The 17,297-nt window shown below is 41.9% G+C and overlaps 1 protein-coding gene across 1 annotated transcript in view; it reads right to left on the bottom strand.

The window, feature by feature from the left end:
* CAPN6 (calpain 6) overlaps window positions 1–17,297 on the bottom strand; it is a 521,958-nt gene that overhangs the window by 106,331 nt on the left and 398,330 nt on the right. The window contains exons 7-8 of the mRNA XM_086918437.1: window positions 10,633–10,710; window positions 6,678–6,873 (exon numbers count right to left, since the gene is read on the bottom strand). Of these exons, the coding sequence (XP_086774563.1) occupies window positions 6,678–6,873; window positions 10,633–10,710 (274 nt within the window). The remainder of the gene's footprint in view (window positions 1–6,677; window positions 6,874–10,632; window positions 10,711–17,297) is intronic.

Raw genomic sequence — 17,297 nt, 5'->3', positions numbered from 1 at the left:
TCAAAGAGCACTTTCAGGTTCTTGACCAACCCTAGGGGGATGGAAGCAGAACCAAGTTTCAGATGGACTTTGTCTCGGAGTCCGCACCAATAATTAGCACCTCTATCTTGTCACTATTTGATTTACAAAATTGCTCTATATACAGTGCTGGGTACTTGTTAAGCAATTTTGCAACATCCAGTGCAGTTGGAAGACTTCTGGTATGATCTGAGCAGCAGTAGCTCCACTTGATTCGCATATGCCCGTCTTATGATCCCGAATGAGCGTGTCAGGCTATATGGTGGCTGGATGTAGATATTAAGCAGAATTGAGGATAGCGTCATGCCTTCAGGATCCCAAAAGGGCAGATAAGTATCACAGAATGAAGAGGATGGAAATAAACTAAATTGTGTTTGTAAGAAAGGAGGCAAACAAAGGTAATACTTGTCCATGCACCCCTAGAACTTTGAGGCATTTCAACAGGGTGTCATGGTTGACAGTACCAAAAGCTGCTGAGAGGAAGTATAATTCTTCCACACTGTCCCTCATCCTGCCAACTATCAAGCTAATTAAAAATGGCTACTAGGACAGATTCACTGCTATGCCCCAAATTGAACTCTGTTGTTCTTCAGAGGCTCTTCCTATGCGTTATTGGCCTGAAAGATGTTTCCCCATAACTTTGCCACAGAGGGTAGTTGTATGATAGGCTGATAGTTTTCCACAGGGATTAAATCCCTGCTTTTTTCAGTAAGGGCATTACTTGCCCTTTTTGAGGTGTTGTGGCACCCACTCAGCATGTAACAAGGTCTTATTAGCAGCCTAAATTGGTATTCCTATGAGAGGGATCGGCCTTTGAAGATGGTTGCGACAGATCATCTGGAGGAGCTGATGGGAAACTTGGTAAAGTGAAATTTACATTACTTAATGCAGAGATGGTGAGCCGAGAGGAGGGCAGACGTTGGGGCATGGAATCAGTAATGGGCTTGTGGCTGCTGCATAACTGAGCCTTTTCACCCTCACACATCTTACTAATGGTATGAGAGAAATAACCTTACAGGCTATCACAAAACTGTGGGATGCAGGCACTCCTAAATCAGTTATTAGAGTATGACAGAATTACCTCACACACTTAAACAGATGTTTGGTGACGTTAAATGACGAATAAATATGTGAAGAGACCGAACCGACCTTCGCCATACAGAGACATGTTTTATAGTGTTTCGGATGTAAGGACACTAATATAGCTTGCAGCTAATATCTTTAAAAACTGTAATGATAGGAAACTTCCTCCAAGAACAGTTTTGTCTGGAGGCCAGCTACGCAACTGGAGGTCTGGATAAATCAATTGGGTTAAAGGCTTTTCATTTAATGCCGGAGGTGGGAAGTATCTGATTTAAAGACGTCATGACTCATGAAGCAGAAAGGTATGTATGATTTAGTAATGTCATGGCATTAGATTCCTAAGAAAGCTTTAGATTGTCCTCCCTGGTGCAGCGTCAGATGGTCAGTCTACATGTTATTGTTTCTAAGGCAAGAATAATCCCCATTTTCAACACCAGTGCAAAGGTAACAGGTGACCGCTTTCAATCTTCGAAGATGAAAAATTTAAATATTTAGAAAACCTGATGTTATTACTTACACTAACAACTTCATTAGGAAGTAAAAGTGAAATTGGGATAATGCCCTCTTACTTCAGAGTCCTTAGTTTGCAAATGAGCATAGAATTGAAATAGATTTTAGAATTTTGTATTATATTTCATTATGCCCAAACAATCCACTTGCGATGGGAACAGCTTTAGGATAATAAGCAAATGCTCCTAAATGGACAATGTTTTCCCTTTCTCTATATTTTAGATTCTAACCACAGTACAGAAACAGCTTTTGTGGTAGCTTCAGAAGAGATCAGGACCATTTTAGACAAAGATGGGAAGCACACAATGAGCCAGGGGGTCCTCTTCGATCGCCTAGCCCACATTGGGATTTGCGGCACAGCTCTTGACCTTCTGGCTTCCTACCTTTCAAATATGGACAGATGATTTCTCCTGGTGTTTTTAAGCCTAAACCATTTGTGTTACTTAGCGGCGTGCCACAGGGCTCCTCTTTGAGCCCTACACTGTATAATACTTAGATTGCTCCTTTAATCAAATTTATTAAATCCTTTGGCTTCACTGTTCTTGCTTATGCTGATAATACTCAAATTATTGCCTCCATTTTGAGCACCAGTAAAGAGGTTGCCAGGAGGTTTAATAAATGTATGTGTGACGTGACCAAATGGATGAGGCTTAAATGTCTTAAGCTAAATTCAGACAAAATTGAGGTTTTACTTGTTGGCAAAGACATTTCGTTTTGTAATTCCTCCTGTTGGACTTCTTCTCTTGTAACTCTAGTGAGACCAGCGCCTATTGTTAAGAACTTAGGGGTAATGTTTACTGATCTCACTTTTAGAGGTCAGATTAGCAAAATCATTATGTCCTGCTTCTTCATCTTACAAAATGCTGAGGAAAATAATCTTTATCCTGTTCGAGCTACAAAAACTAGTAGTCAGTGCTCTGGTTTTGGACAGATTTGACTACTCAAATGCTCTGTACAAGGGTCTTCACTCAGTGACTTTGGACAGACTCCAGCTTGTACAGAATGCAGCTGTTCAGCTTTAAAGAACATTCCCAATTTTCACTCAGTGTCACATGTGCTAAAGGAACTTTATTGGCTACCAATCAAGAAATCAGTGGCCTTAAAGGCACTGTGTTTGGCCCATAAATCCCTCTGTGGGGTAGGTCCAAAAGCTTTGCACAGGAGTTTTAAGTGGTATGTACCCAGAAGACATCTGCGCTCCTCTACATCCAGAGCCTTGGTAGTACCCCATGGCAAACAAGTCTCATGGGTAGGCAGAAATGTTGTGTATTCCACTTGTAAACCGTGGAACACACTCCCCTGGAGCTTAAACTCTTGCCAAATGTATTCCGCTTCAGAAAGCAACTTAAAACCTGCCTTTTTTCAGCACCTATGTTGGCTGGTTCTTTTTGCTGTACTTCTACCTGCTCTGTTGTCAGAACCAAGACAACCTGTGGGATTCATTGTGCTCAATAAACCTTATCAGTATAAATATCAATATATTTCCTACTTCATTTAGACTCCAGTTTGCAAACCTTTTAGTTGTACATGTTCAGGTTTGGGGTATGCCAGTGCACGTGTTTTTACCTTTGATGTGAGGAGAAATTGAGTCAATGGTTGAGGTCCAGAGTTGTAATTATCGAGCACTTGATCCATGTTGATCCACTGGAAGTTCACAAGAGAAAGGATCCACCATCCCTCCAAAGGCACAGTCTGTTACCTGGATACTGTGGTGTTTATTGCAAAGGCTGGCTTTTTACAAGTACAAGGAAAATGTACCCAACGGGGCAACAACAGCAGTGGGAAAAGTGGCTTCTATGTCCGGCTGCAGAGCTAAGGTATATTTCTGGGGGAGCAGCTCACAGAAGAGTCACAATCTACATGGCTGGGCTTGCTTCTTTGAGGGGCAAAATAAGTCCAAACAATCACAGGGAAGAAGAGAAAAACAGAGACACCAGTCTCTTTGTAATTGTTCTCCTTCTGCTTTCAAGTTGAGTTGCAAACACAGACTAAATATTACATCCCAGGTTCTAATAGAATTTAGCATGTCCTTTGCAACTTTCATATAATTCAAAGTTTTCATTCAATATAAGTACACAATCATTTGGACTGTGTTAGAAATAGTGTTACTTGGTTGACTGGGGTGTGAGCCCAGCTCAAGCGGCAGCCACAAGTCTAATCAGGGAGAGGACCGTGAAGGAGACGAAGCGCGAATGATGCGACACCCCGAAAGCTAAAAGCTAGGTGAAGGCGAGAACTCACGTTTGGAGTACTCCTGCATCCCTCTCAACCCCTGGGTGGCCGGTATGAGCAACTAGGCTGACTCTGGTTAACACAGAACAAGTGTCCAAGAGTGGAGTGGCAGCATATAGTGCAGCCCTGATGAAACTGCCAAAATTGATGTGGCAGTGAAACATGTCGGCATTTGTAATAGGTAATGATATGCATGAATAGCTACCAGCCTTTTTATATGTACAGCAGACACTCATTTCCCTATGAATAAAGTTGGTTAAGGGAACAGGATGCTGTGTTTTATGCACTTATTTAGGTTATGTGTTTGCCACTAGCAGATGCTTCTGCTTTCCACTGTTTGTTAGACGTTTTTGGTTGTTTGTTTTGGACACTTTCCTTCTACTTTCTTAGAGAATCAAGTGACTACAGATGATGAGACAGGGGCTTGTCTGGAAATAACATACCAGTTACCCCGTTGGTGGTGTTTCCGTGAGGTGTCACTTGTTTCTCGCACATTTTTTCTAAGCAGATACTTGTCCAACATTGTTGGTGGGGATAGACGTTATTGACCTAGAATGGTCAGACAACTTGTACTTGTTGTTCTGTGTTTCTATCAAGGAAGATTGGCCTTTTTTAACGTATACTTGGGCGCAGTGCAGTGAATTGTCCCCTCATAAAGTGGAGGGGATCGGAGTAGGTATCAGTACACATAGACTGTTCTATCTCTTAGTAACTGACATATGTGGACGTCCGTTGGACAGGGTCTTTTGTTGTAGGTCTAATCAGGAAGAGGCACAAGCCAACCTTAAATTAACTTGTGCTCAACCCCCAGGTAGCTTGGCATAGAGCAGTCAGGCTTAATTTAGAGGCAATGTGTAAAACATTTGTGCAACACTTCAAACAGTAAAACAGTGAAAACACTACCCAAAAGATCCCACACCAGGTTAGACAAATAGAGCTTAATGTAATAAATAAAACAATACCAAAATGAAAAAAAAATTCAGTAGAACCAGAGTTTTGAATGTTTAAAGAATGAACTTTAAAATAGCACCTAAAAGCACAAATAGGCAACCACGGCTGTCTGATTGCGCTGGACCGGGAAAGATTCAAAAGTTAAGACCAACTGCGATTTATCGTGGGTTGAATACTGTCCCAGACTGACCCGCTGAAGGTTTACCTTTTCAAGTTTTGTGTATGTGCCAAGAGTCCAGTTCCCATTGCAGAGGGACACAAGGAGCAAAGAGAGTGTCGCCAGTGGGAGGCGACGTGGTGCAAAGAGCAGGCTGAGTGTTGTGGACAGGCGAACTGGAGCCTCATGTAGGCGATACCTTACTGGCTGTTAATGCTGCTGTGCGAAGTGACGGGCTGGTGAGGGTTTGCGCTGAGCTTCAGTGTGAGCGGTGCAGTTTTTGTTCGAATCTGCTCATTCAGGAGCCCAAAAGGTGGACTTCAAGGGCATCACTTGGGGGTCAGGAACATGCTGCAGCAGGGTCCAGGAGCTGGTTGGGGAGCCTATCTATGTCCACAAGGCTCAGATCAGGAGCCCAGCAGACCAGGCATTTGAGTCATTCAGCCCCTGGGTTCAAGATGAAGTTGAAAGGGCCAGTTCTTCTTCCCCAGACAAGAGGGCAGCAGGTCAGCACAGCAGGGTAGCAGCCCCTTTAGAGCAGCAATCCAGCAGAGTGGCAGACCTTGTAATAGCACAGCAGTCCTTCTTCCTGGTAGAGTACCAACAGGTTCAGACGTGTACTGAAGAGTTGGTGTCTGAGGTCCTTCTTGTGCGCACAGTCTTACCTTTGAAGTGGGGAGAAGCATCTAGAGGCAAGCCTTTGAATTTCACAGATGACCTGCCTTCCCTGGCTCCAGACTAACTATAGGGAGTATACAGACCTTTGTGTGGAGACAGGATACAGCCTATTCAAGTGTGAGTGTGGCTCTGCCAGTGATGACCCATCCAGTCATACCTATGCTCCCATTGTGTACGGCTGTCCAGGAAGAATATACAAAGCCCAACTGTCACCTACACCCAGTCATGTTGCGCAGAGAGACTACAGGCACCAAATGGCAAAGGCAAGAAAATACCAACTTTCTAAAAGTGGCATTTTCAGAATTGCAATTTAAAGTCTAACTTCACCATAAATTAGGATTTTGAATTGTAATTCCAGAGACAAACAGGAAAGGGTCATCTCTTCCTATTTGGAAATTACACATATAAAATGTAATAAGGCAACTCCAATGTTATCTTATCAAAGAGATAGACCTTGCAGTAGTAAAAAACAAATTTAAGGGTTTTTCACTACCATGACAAGTAAAACTTAAAAATACATGTCCAACATTTTGAATACACTGCAACCTGTCTTTGGGCCTGTCCAGGGCCTACCTTGGGCGTGCCTTATACGTATCAATAAAGGTTTGGGCCTGGCAAAAGTTTTATTTCGCCAGGTCAAAATGGCAGTGTAAACCACACAAAGAGGCTCTGCAGTGGCCAGCCTGAGATACTTTTAAAGTGTTACTTAAGTGGGTGGAACAATCAGTGCTACAGGCCCACTAGTAGCATTTAATTTACAGGTCCTAGGCACATACAGTGCCACTTTAATAGGGACTTATACGTAAATGAAATATGCAGATTGGGTATTAACCAAGGTTACCATGTTTTCAGCAGAGACCACAAGCACTTTACTGGTTAGCAGTGGTAAAGTGTGCAGAGTCCCAAGGCCAACAAAAACTGTCAGCAGAAACAAGAGGTCTGAAGTCAAAAAGTTAAGGGAAACTCAACCCAAGGATGCCAGGTCTAACAGACTGCCATTGACATTGTACAGGATTGTGGTAAATCACTGTTGTGAATTATCTCTAACCTGAGGATTTTGCAGGAATGTAGAGGTGTTGTTGAAGCACCCTCCGGAACGGTTTAATAGAGAATTTTCATTTTGTGTCCAGGCACCACGTGCTACGTTCTTCTCCCACGTTTTGTGGATGGTGAAGCATGAAGTGTTGATAATCCGACAAATATCGACATTGGTGAAGTTCTTACACCAGTCATCAAACGTCATCCTACAGTAAATAAGAACAACAGGACTTTAAAGAAAAGTGCTGGCCAAGTATCTTATGGTATTCATGGTTTTAAGTCCCTTTTTGAGTCTTAGTATAATGCATACCGGTCTTCAGATGTGCGTCTGCAGAAAAGAAAGCAAAAAGAAGTGCAAATAACTACATGTTAGGCAGGAAAGGATGAAAGGCGGTAGCTGTGATCCAATTAACATGAGCTCATCATGTATTGCCATGCAACTGGTCATAAACGATCTAATAGTTGGCCATGTTTGCCATGTGCCAGTTTTCCTCACTGTGCACTTCAGTGTGGCTTCAATCCCAGGGTGATAACTCAACTGTGGCTGGTTTAGCATTCCTTATTTCTGTTCTTGACCAGATACTAAAAGTAGGTGTCCCCACCACTCTGGGCATAATTTGTTTTTCTTCTATGAAAACCTTGAGCAGTTTTCTGTTCCTCTGGTTTGTAGAACATAAACACCACCTCCATTTTAAATATTGATTTTGCAATTCGCTCTTGATATACAGACAAGCTTCCCACCTAAATATCAAATTTGTTTACAATCAGACTTTTGTCTTGGTATGTGCCTGCTTAAGGCTCAGCAATGCCATTAGAAAATTAATGACTATTCCCCACTAGATGCACATATTATTAGTGAAGTATCCTTGCAGCTGAATACTCACTTGCTCCTTTTATATTCCCACTGAATATGGACATTGTGTAATAAAATTATGTCAGAAGGGGAGGCATCTTCCACGCCACAATTAAAACCCATATTGCATGTTTCAGTTGAGCGGTTTGTAAAATTGTGCACTCCCTCCGTCAGCAAAGACTCACTTTCTCCGTAAGCGGAGGAAGCTGGATGAATCCAATACTGGTAACCGGGTATTGGAGTGAATCAACTTTATTAGCTGCATGCAATCAAGGGAGGGAGATCTGGATTGGACAGTGTTGCCAGTAATGAACCATGTGGTATTGTGCCCATGAATGTGAGACTTGGTGCTTCCATATCTCTCTCCCCGCATCTCGGAGAGGTTGGGCTGGAGCCACAAGACATGGGACAGACAGGAAAGCTGGCTATGTGGGGTCTGTTCCTCTCTGGCCAGTATTGTATTAGATGCTCTAAGAGTTGTACTGCAGCCACCGGGAGCTGTGCATGAGACATTGTCAAGTGTGTGCGAACAGTCCACCAGAAATGTTGCTCGGCAATCCTCGTATCGAGAGGCACATTTGAAGAGGGAATCTTCTTCAACTTGATTTTGAAACCTGGAGCTTGTATGTGAGTTAAGTGAGGCAAAATACTCAAGATGAATCAGTTCCAAAGATTAAGGTTTGGGGATCTCAGAACAATTTGCCATTGACTACAGCTTCCCAGAGGGCTGTGGCCAAAGTGAAACTCTGACGTAACAAAACCCAGAGGAAACTGATCAATAAAATACAAACTGTGAGCCCAACTTGTGCCAAGGCTTGCACATGGACAAGAGTTCACAGGAGCCAGTCTGTCCTTACTCTGAAGGGCGAGTGAGGAGGACAGTGACACTTTATTCTTTGTCTGGTGCTGATCCATTGTCAGTGTGATAACCCAACAAGCCTTTGCATGCTAGTTAACTAGATACAATGACTTGGTTTTGGTAAGTGCTTTCCACTACCAGTGGTTCTTCTTGTGCCTTTTGTGTATCAGTTCAAAATGAGATCATGCCCGAGGGCGGTCCGACACAAGCCTATTTTTCTTCCACAACTAGATTTCCTGATTGCTGACTTGGAGATCTTGTTTCCATGTGAGAGGTGGGCTCAAATGCTTTGGAGGACATAGAACAAGAAGCCAGGTAGGCTGAGGCTGCCGAAAAGGAATTGTAATGCTCCATTCCATAGTGCAACATCCCTCTAAAGCCTCACTAGACTGGGCTGTGCCTGGATCTCTTGAACTGCACTCAACGTCATATCACCCTCTGCTTAAAGTCCCTCCACTGGCTTCCCATCCAGGAACGGTCTTTATTTAAGATGGGCTGTTTGACCTTCATGTCGCTTGCCGGCACAGCTCCGGCTTTCATTAATTAAAAAATAATTGCCTACAGGCCCGGCAGATGCCTTCGCTCATCTATTCTGCACCTGCTTAGCGTCCCTCGCTATCGTCGGAAAAAACATGGCGGATGCAGAGTCTCATTGCTTGCCCCCCTTTTCTGGAATGCTCTACCTCTAGCCATTAGATCCATTCCGAGATAGACCTACTTCCGCTCAGCCCTTAAGACCCATCTGTTTTCCCTAGCCTACACCTCTTAATTCTTCCTCCTGCTCCCCTCAGGATAGTCTTTCTGCAGCGCCAAGAAACCGCTTGGTAGTAGAGCGCTTAATAAATCACTTTCAACTTCAACTTCAACGAGGGAGCAACTAGATTTCCTAATTGCTGACTTGGTGATCTTGTTCCCGTGTGAGAGGTGGGCTCAAATGCTTTGGAGGACATAGAACAAGGAGCCGGATAGGCTGAGGCTGCAGAAAAGGATTAGATTGGGCTGTGCCTAGATCTCTTGATCTGCACGCAAGGAGGGAGCAAGCTCAACCGCTTGCTGTAATGAGCGAGCACACTGCTGACACTAGCTCAGGACTGCCAAACCCAAATCAGGAAAAGGTCTCAGCCCAAGGGTAGGAGCAGGAAATGATGTGGTCAGTGACGGCCCCCTGGTATCTAGGGATTTGTTGGACCCTTACCTGAAACTGACTGCAGGTCCCGACTGATAGAATTTGTTGCTTACATATGGAAAAATCCTTGTGGTTATCCTTCCCAGGGTTATTTTTGCCGTATGCGTATGGCGATTAAGGGTGACCCTGCTGCCTCACTTTTATAAAGGATTCATCGTCCCATCCCCAGTTAGCAAACCCCTGTATCGCTCCTTGACGTCGAATGATGAAAACTAGCTTCTCACCTGGCAGTTCTTTTGAAAGTTTGGACCAACAGCGATACACAGACTTATGGGGTTACTGGTCCCCACAATCGATACGGAGAGCTCAGGTTCTGTATGCACCTGTGGCACAACATGCATGGCTTGTTAAAACAAGAACGTTGTAGCATAAAGGGCTCAGGAGGAGGACAAGAAATAGAGACAAAACAAGAAAAACATTACTGAAAAGCACAGGGCTGGGTTAACAGGAAGTAGCATTAGCATGAGAGAAGCAGATTCAAATCCACATTGGTGGGTAACAAATTGGAACTAATGAAGGCATACAAACACTCAGTGGGAGAAGGGTTATGGACATGCAAAGCTTTATTAAATAGCAATAGAAACACAAGAGGATGGGTAAAGTGGAATAAGGTATCTCTATGGTAAATCCCAAGAAAGTTAATTTATGTCTTGATTAGCTAAACCGTGAAGCTTTGTTGAGGAATAAAATGAATAAAAACATAATAAGACACAATTCAGAAAGGTGTTTTCCAATGGTAAGTGTAACTTAAAATATTATTGTACAATATAAAAATTGTGATTTTACAGTGAAAGACCTGAAGATTTTACAGTCGTATTGTTTTTAAAGGCAGCCACCATTACATTAAAAACACCATCGTAGATGCTTTTGTTATGTAACAAATGATGTATGATTATGTATAAAAAATAAGTGTACCCAAATAAGTATAGTGGGTGCAAACTGAAGGGAAAAATCAATACCTTTGACATATTACATTTTGATACTACCTTCTCTCTAATAATCTATATTTTGAGGTCTATGTCTAATTTTGGCATCTGAATGTTGTTCAGAAAGGCTTCCTTCCTCACCAGAATTCACCATCATCCTGTACCGTGAGTCCCACGCGTGATCTTTCAGTCTCGCTCACGCTGTTCCATTCTTCTGAGCTTTGAAGAAAACAACAATTCACAATATTACTTCTTCCACCATGAATCACAGAACAAACAATGTCATTAAGGAAAACCATGTTTGTTTGTCACTTAAAGAAACTTAAAGCAAAATGGGTTGTGCAAATTAGCGTAATCTGCACAGCACTACAGATTGTTGATGTACTCATGCCTGTCTGGCAGTGGAGGCCAGATATATAAGGAGGGAGAAGAGCTTGAGACATTCAATAGGACAACACTTAGCAAGGTACACTTTTCATGGAGGACAGGGTGATCCATTATTCAACATCTTTTTTTTTGGGGGGGGGGGTCTTTGACAGAGCTCAAAGGAGTAAAGACACATTTTACAGAGATTATAGTTGCAGTAGTAGGACTTCAAAAATTAAGTGCTATTTATATACCAATCTGGGTTGTGAGTTCTGGGTGAGAGAAGAATATACATATTTATTTTTGAGGCAGAGAGATGCAGTGATGTTTCCCCAGTCCAAATATTCTTTGGTCAAGTGTCACCGCATTCGTTAAATGGGCACAATGTTTGGTTCAAGTTATGAACGCCCAGTCGAAATGCTCTGTTCATTCATTAGTTACAATGAGTTTGTATCTCTAATGACGAGAGTATTTTAAAGTATGTGGTTCTGAATTAGAGTTCAGCAATAATTTACTATTTGGTGGTTGCCACTAAATGCATTAACTTAGTCATCAGAAGGATATCTGCCTATCGAATTACCGTCAGCTAAATTATCACGGACATATATTATGGGAAGGCAGTAGTAATACCTCTGCTGATAGTTCTGCCAGTAGACAATCCCACAATGCTGGATTGATAGCATTGGCTAAGATATCGAAGATTTAGGACTTTATTTAGATATAATACACGGTCACTAAGATGGTGGATATCCTATCCATTAGATTCTATGTGCCAGAGGCTATAATACACTTGTAATACACCAAAATTGATATCCGCCATGTTTGTGACCGAGTATCCAATTCACCAAAATCTAAACAAGGCCCTTTATGTTGCAGCAGGTCTGTAAATTGAACCCTTTGTCTTGTAAAACACAAGGAACATATTTGGAAGGATCTAGTCTAGATTGAATAGGGTTTATTAGTCTTTGCAAAAGGTGCCCATCATATGCCACACAATTTGCAATCGATGATGCAGATATAAGATTGTTCCGCAACTTAAGCTGTTGGAAAAAAAAAATCCTGGTTTTGACTTTAGAAGGGTGAAAATATATGAGCATTAATCCTTTCAAGACTGGATTATTGTAACAGCCTCTACTTTGTCTTTTACAAAGTGGGACTGCCAAAATTTCAAGTGATGCAGAATACAGAGATTCATTTGATATTCGGCCTTAAGGAAATGACATATGTTATGTTATAGAAAGCTTGTATCGCGCACTAATACTCTAGAGTGTCCTGGCGCAGTTACTGCATGTAACTGCATTCAGACAAATTGCGTTGGTTGAATATTGAGAAGCATCTCTTGTCTAAATCTCTGTGTAGGGAGAACCAGGCAATTCAAAATAGGAGACCACGGTGACTGCAGGGTAAATAAACCACCCTAACCACCCTTTTTGGTCAGCCAACGATCATAATCTGGTTATTCCCAGGATTAACCAATTCACTTTCCGGAGGCACACTGGAAATCTTTTTAGGGTATGCAATAAGGTTTTCTCACACCTTCCTTTCAGAAAGCCTACTTCCTATTTAATAGTGATTTAGAGTTATTATGTGCAATAACTTTATTAGCTCTCAGAGCCAGGATGCTCTTTACGAGTAGTAGTTCATGCTCTACAGAAATCACTAACATACAGAAGCAGATTTAGTCAACAGAGTCCATTGTAATTTTAATGCACCACTGGGCTTACATACACTTCCTTATTGCTTCTAACCTTTAATTATATCTAAGAAATTAATTGTCATTTCCAAACGTACCCAAAAAAGATATCTGATGTCTCTGTAGGATTCTGGCATTCAAATTTATGTAGCATGAATATAGGATATATATCCTCTTTTATATACAACTCTGTTCAATCCGTTTAATCATCAAGTCTTCTAGTTCTACATTGTAAATGTTCCAAACTGGCATTCACTGGTCAGGTTGCTCTTGACACAGCTAAAACTTGTCAATCTAAGATCCTTGAAGCTACTGGTGCTGTAAAGTAACCTAGCACTAAAGTCACAAACATATGGGCTTCATCTGGCTAATGGTTGGTCATGATCAGAAAGGTTGAGTAGTGGTGGGACCGGAGCTCTTCCCAGCACCTATTGAATCGCTTGAACTCTGGATTTGAGGGTTATGGTCCTACCACACTTATAAAGCTTTATATTAATTAATTAATTAATTGCAAGTTTATATAGCGCTAGGATCGACTCCCGGAGGAGTATCCAGATTAACATTGGATGGCTCAAACCATGGTGGCTAGCCTCCACGGGACACATCCAATGAATGTAAATTTCAAAGAAATAAATATTTATGTCTTGGACTATAAACAGGCTGATAGAGGTCACTACAATTTGAAGGTAAAATGGCTACCAGCGATCACCATCAGGTTTGGTACTCAAGGGTTAATGCTAACCGATGATGCAAGGGTTCAAGTATGCTAGTTCAGCTCCTGTTTGAAACCTGGTGGTCCTAGGTCACTTCAATAATTCTCTATCCCAGATTCTGTCTGATGGACCTCGCTCTGCTCTCAGTCAGGCAGTGCCTCTTATCTCCAGAGGAGTGTCGCTTCAATATTTCCTGCAGGAACAGCGGCAGGCTCGAACACATTCCACTGGTCCCAGCTTTTGAAAAGAACAAAAGTATAGTATTCTACTAAGGCGTGTCTCTGCCCTGATGATACATCTATCTGCACATCAGCATATTTTTGTAAGGTGATGATCTTGGGCGTTGCCACACTGAGAAGGGACAGGATTAGACTTCCTAAGAAAACAGCTTCCAGACCATGCCAAACATGGAGACCACTGGGGTGTATATTTCACAATGCACTGTTCTGAACCTCCAAGCAGAGATAGGTTGGTGCTAGCTGAATTTGAAAACAGACACCCAGACAGCCAAAGTGGTTGTCGACAATCTGTTCATCAGCAGTCTGGCACAGTAAGAAAGCTAATTACCCAACCCTTCCTGATCAGCCACTGGGCTTTGCAAATACAATCTACACAAGGTGTAAGATTCGGAAAGAAAATCGAGTGACACCTTCATCTTGTACGCCAGCCACCATAACCTAGTACAGCACCAGGTCTACACTGCATATGGAGCCCAAGAATGTAATACACTAACTCAGCACATGCATGCCCCTTGTGAAGACCCACCAAATCTCTGCAAGAGGGTATGATTGGTCTAATATTAAGCTGGTTTTCCACCAGAGGGTTTGTAGACCTTCTCCAGAAGTTCAGGGAAAACGGTTCTTGTCCCTGCACCATGAAATCAGCTACTACCAACTGCCAACCTTCCTTTATCACTACAAGGGGGTCATAACCACTCTCCCTCACGGGTTAGGGTGCACTTTGGGTGCACTAGCAGATCACTAGAGCTGTGCACTCTTCTGGTTCAGCAATAAAAACTGTCCTCAAAGGCCTGACTGTTTTTCAGCGTTTGCGAATAGAGTAGAGACATGGGGGCAGATGTATCAAGCTTTTTGCGACTCGCAAAAGGTATTTTTGCATGTTTTGGCATGCATCAAAAATTCGCAAAATAAGAAATAGCAAAAATGTGCGATTCCTTATTTTCCCATAGCATTTAAGGAATCGCAATTTTGCGATTCCTTAAATGCTATGTATGAAGCATTTTTGAATTGCGATTTCTGTTTAAGAATTCGCAAATTACCACCAAGTTGTAGTTGATGGCAATTTGCGAAGTCTTTAAAAAATGCACAATTTAGCATTTTTGATGGTGGCATGTTACGCACACACATGCCCATAGGGTATGTATGTGCGCCATATGCACACACATGTACATTTCAGGGGTGCAGCAGGGTGTCTTTGAGACACCTCTGCACCCTTGAAATAATTCTCAAATTGCAATTAGCAAATTGCGAATTCGCAATTTGAGAATTACTTCACAATCATTCCTATGGGCCTCATGGCCCATAGGAATGCATGGGAAATTATTCCTTATTTGCGAATTCGCAAAATGCGAATTCGCAAATAAGGAAGATTAAGGAATCGCAAATAAATAGCGATTTTGTTCATACATTCCATTTTGCGAATTCTAAATAGCGATTCCTTAAAAATCACTATTTAGGAATCGCAAAGTGGACTCTCGATACATCTGCCCAATGGATCTCAGCAATGCAGAGGAAGATACAATGTATCCAGAGATTAAAGACTTCTTAGCAACGGGGCCATATTCTTTATTTGACTTCCTCCTTTGCTCTCATGTGTTTGTCAGGTAAATGTACCATTCATGTCCGATGGAGCAAAATTTTTTGCAAATAGTATATCAATACTTTTGAAAATGTAACAGTGCTATCTACCAATTCTTACACATGTAGTGTTAAGAGACACTGATACACACTCCGCTATGACTGAAATATGTTAAAAGCAATGGTTTAAGAAAATAGTTGCAATATTATGCAGAGGTGAAAGATGTACAGTATGCCAGTCATGTTTCTAGGAAGTTGCATACTGTGCATACAGAGATGGCCTCATTTTGACAAAGGAGTGGAGTAAAATGTTTTACATATTTCTAAGTCTCAATAACAATAGCAATCAGGGTTTGCGAAAGTGTGCAATTTTTTTTATTCTTTGTAAATGTCTATAGACCTTTTTGCTTTTAACTTTTAAAGTAATTTATATTACAGATGTCTGTATTTAACACTATAAATATTGCTTCGCCTAAGGTATATTTATCAGAAAACAGTTACAGACCTATATAGGCTAAATTAGGAAGCAAATACGACTATTCTAAGCATGTTAAAATTATTGTTCTGTATCCCACTTTTGTATGTAAAGTATTGTTGTATTTACAGGTATAATATAACTTTGTACATGGTACAATCCATGCCCAGTGCTTCAAAAAAAGGATGTGAATGGTAATGCAATGTAGAATAACAAAAGGGCACACTACATCTGCATATTCTCCTAATTTATCACTAGATTTGTAGTAATATCATGTTTACAATTTGTGGTAAGGATATTCATGTATCTTGTTATTACCCAAAAAACTGACATCTCTAAATGTTGGTTTCTTGCAGAGGCATTGTGCACAAAAAGGTTTGTTTGCAAAAGGGAACATTGCAACAAGGTATTCAGGGTTCATTTTCCAGGTTGGTTGGGCTCGAATAGAATGAAAATAATTTTTTTACAATGTGAAACCTTATTTCTCTATTTTAAACAAGGAAGGTTCATAATGTTTGTTAATGAAAATTGAGAACTTTAATAGCACAAGCATTGTAGACTTCTATTATAACACTTAAAGAACAAGTATATGGAATCCTGGATGTTTTTGATGAAGCATGAGTCTGAATCCATGAAACATAGAGGGCCATATGTAGGTAATTTGCGAATACCGAATCCTTAATACCGAATTTTACCGAATCGGTATTAAGAATTCGGTAAACGTGATGTAGGAAAAAATTCGTTAATTACCGATTCGTTGCAATTCTGTATTAAATACCGAATCTGAACTAATCGGTAAAAAAAAAAAAGTACCGAAAGGCAATTACTGATTCGGTGTTACAGAATCCATTACCGAATTCGGAAATACCGAATCGGTAATTCAAAAAATCGCTTTTTGGTGAATCAGCCAATCCTGATACACCCAATTACTTCCCAAACAGGAAGTTGCCACACCCAGCCAGGTGCACAGGGCCTGGAGCTCACTGTGAGGCGGGCAGGCAGGAGAGCTGAGGAGCCAGCAGCAACACAGCCACACAGCCACAAGCAAGGCAGAAAAACAACAGAACAAGCATTGAAATGGCAAGCCAGGACAGGGAGAAGGAGGGAGGTGATAGAAAAAGAAAACTCAAGTTCAGTGACAAGGAGCTTGAGGTCCTGATCCAGGATGTCAGCCAAGATTACCACAAGCTGTTTGGAGCCCAGTCCCACCAAGTGCCAGAGTCACAGAAGAGGCAAATCTGGAGTGGCATTCGGGACAAGATCAATGCCATAGGTGTGACCCTGCCCACCATAGAGGACATCAGAAAGAGGTGGTACGACCTCAGGAAAACAGCAAAACTGAGGATGGTAGAGAGACAGAGGCTGGCTGGCAAAACTGGAGGAGGAAAAAATCGAGCCCCAGTACCAACACCACTGGAACAGATGGTGGAGTCCACCATCCAGCCGGAAAGTGTGAGTGGCGTGGGAGACGTAGACAGCTCCGCCAGAGCAGCAAGAAAACAAGGTAAGAAGCATGCCCAGCATGCTGCGCTACCCCCTGCCCAACCCCAATCCCCATAGTGGTAAAAGTGCTCCCACTCCACACCATGTCTTACTGGTTACCTGCAATGCATTCTGGGTGATGTAGTCAGTGTGAACTCATGATCAGGACAGTCAGGCCAGCAAACACAATAGCATGGTAAATGAATTGGATAGGTCAGGACAACCACTGTGCACTGTAGGCATGTAGTTTAATGTAATGA

This window comes from Lissotriton vulgaris, chromosome 4_1 (genome assembly GCF_964263255.1).
Source record: "Lissotriton vulgaris chromosome 4_1, aLisVul1.2, whole genome shotgun sequence".
Lineage (NCBI taxonomy): Eukaryota > Metazoa > Chordata > Amphibia > Caudata > Salamandridae > Lissotriton > Lissotriton vulgaris.
Note: the sequence above shows the minus strand (reverse complement) of the source record. Positions and strands in the feature narration are given on the sequence as shown.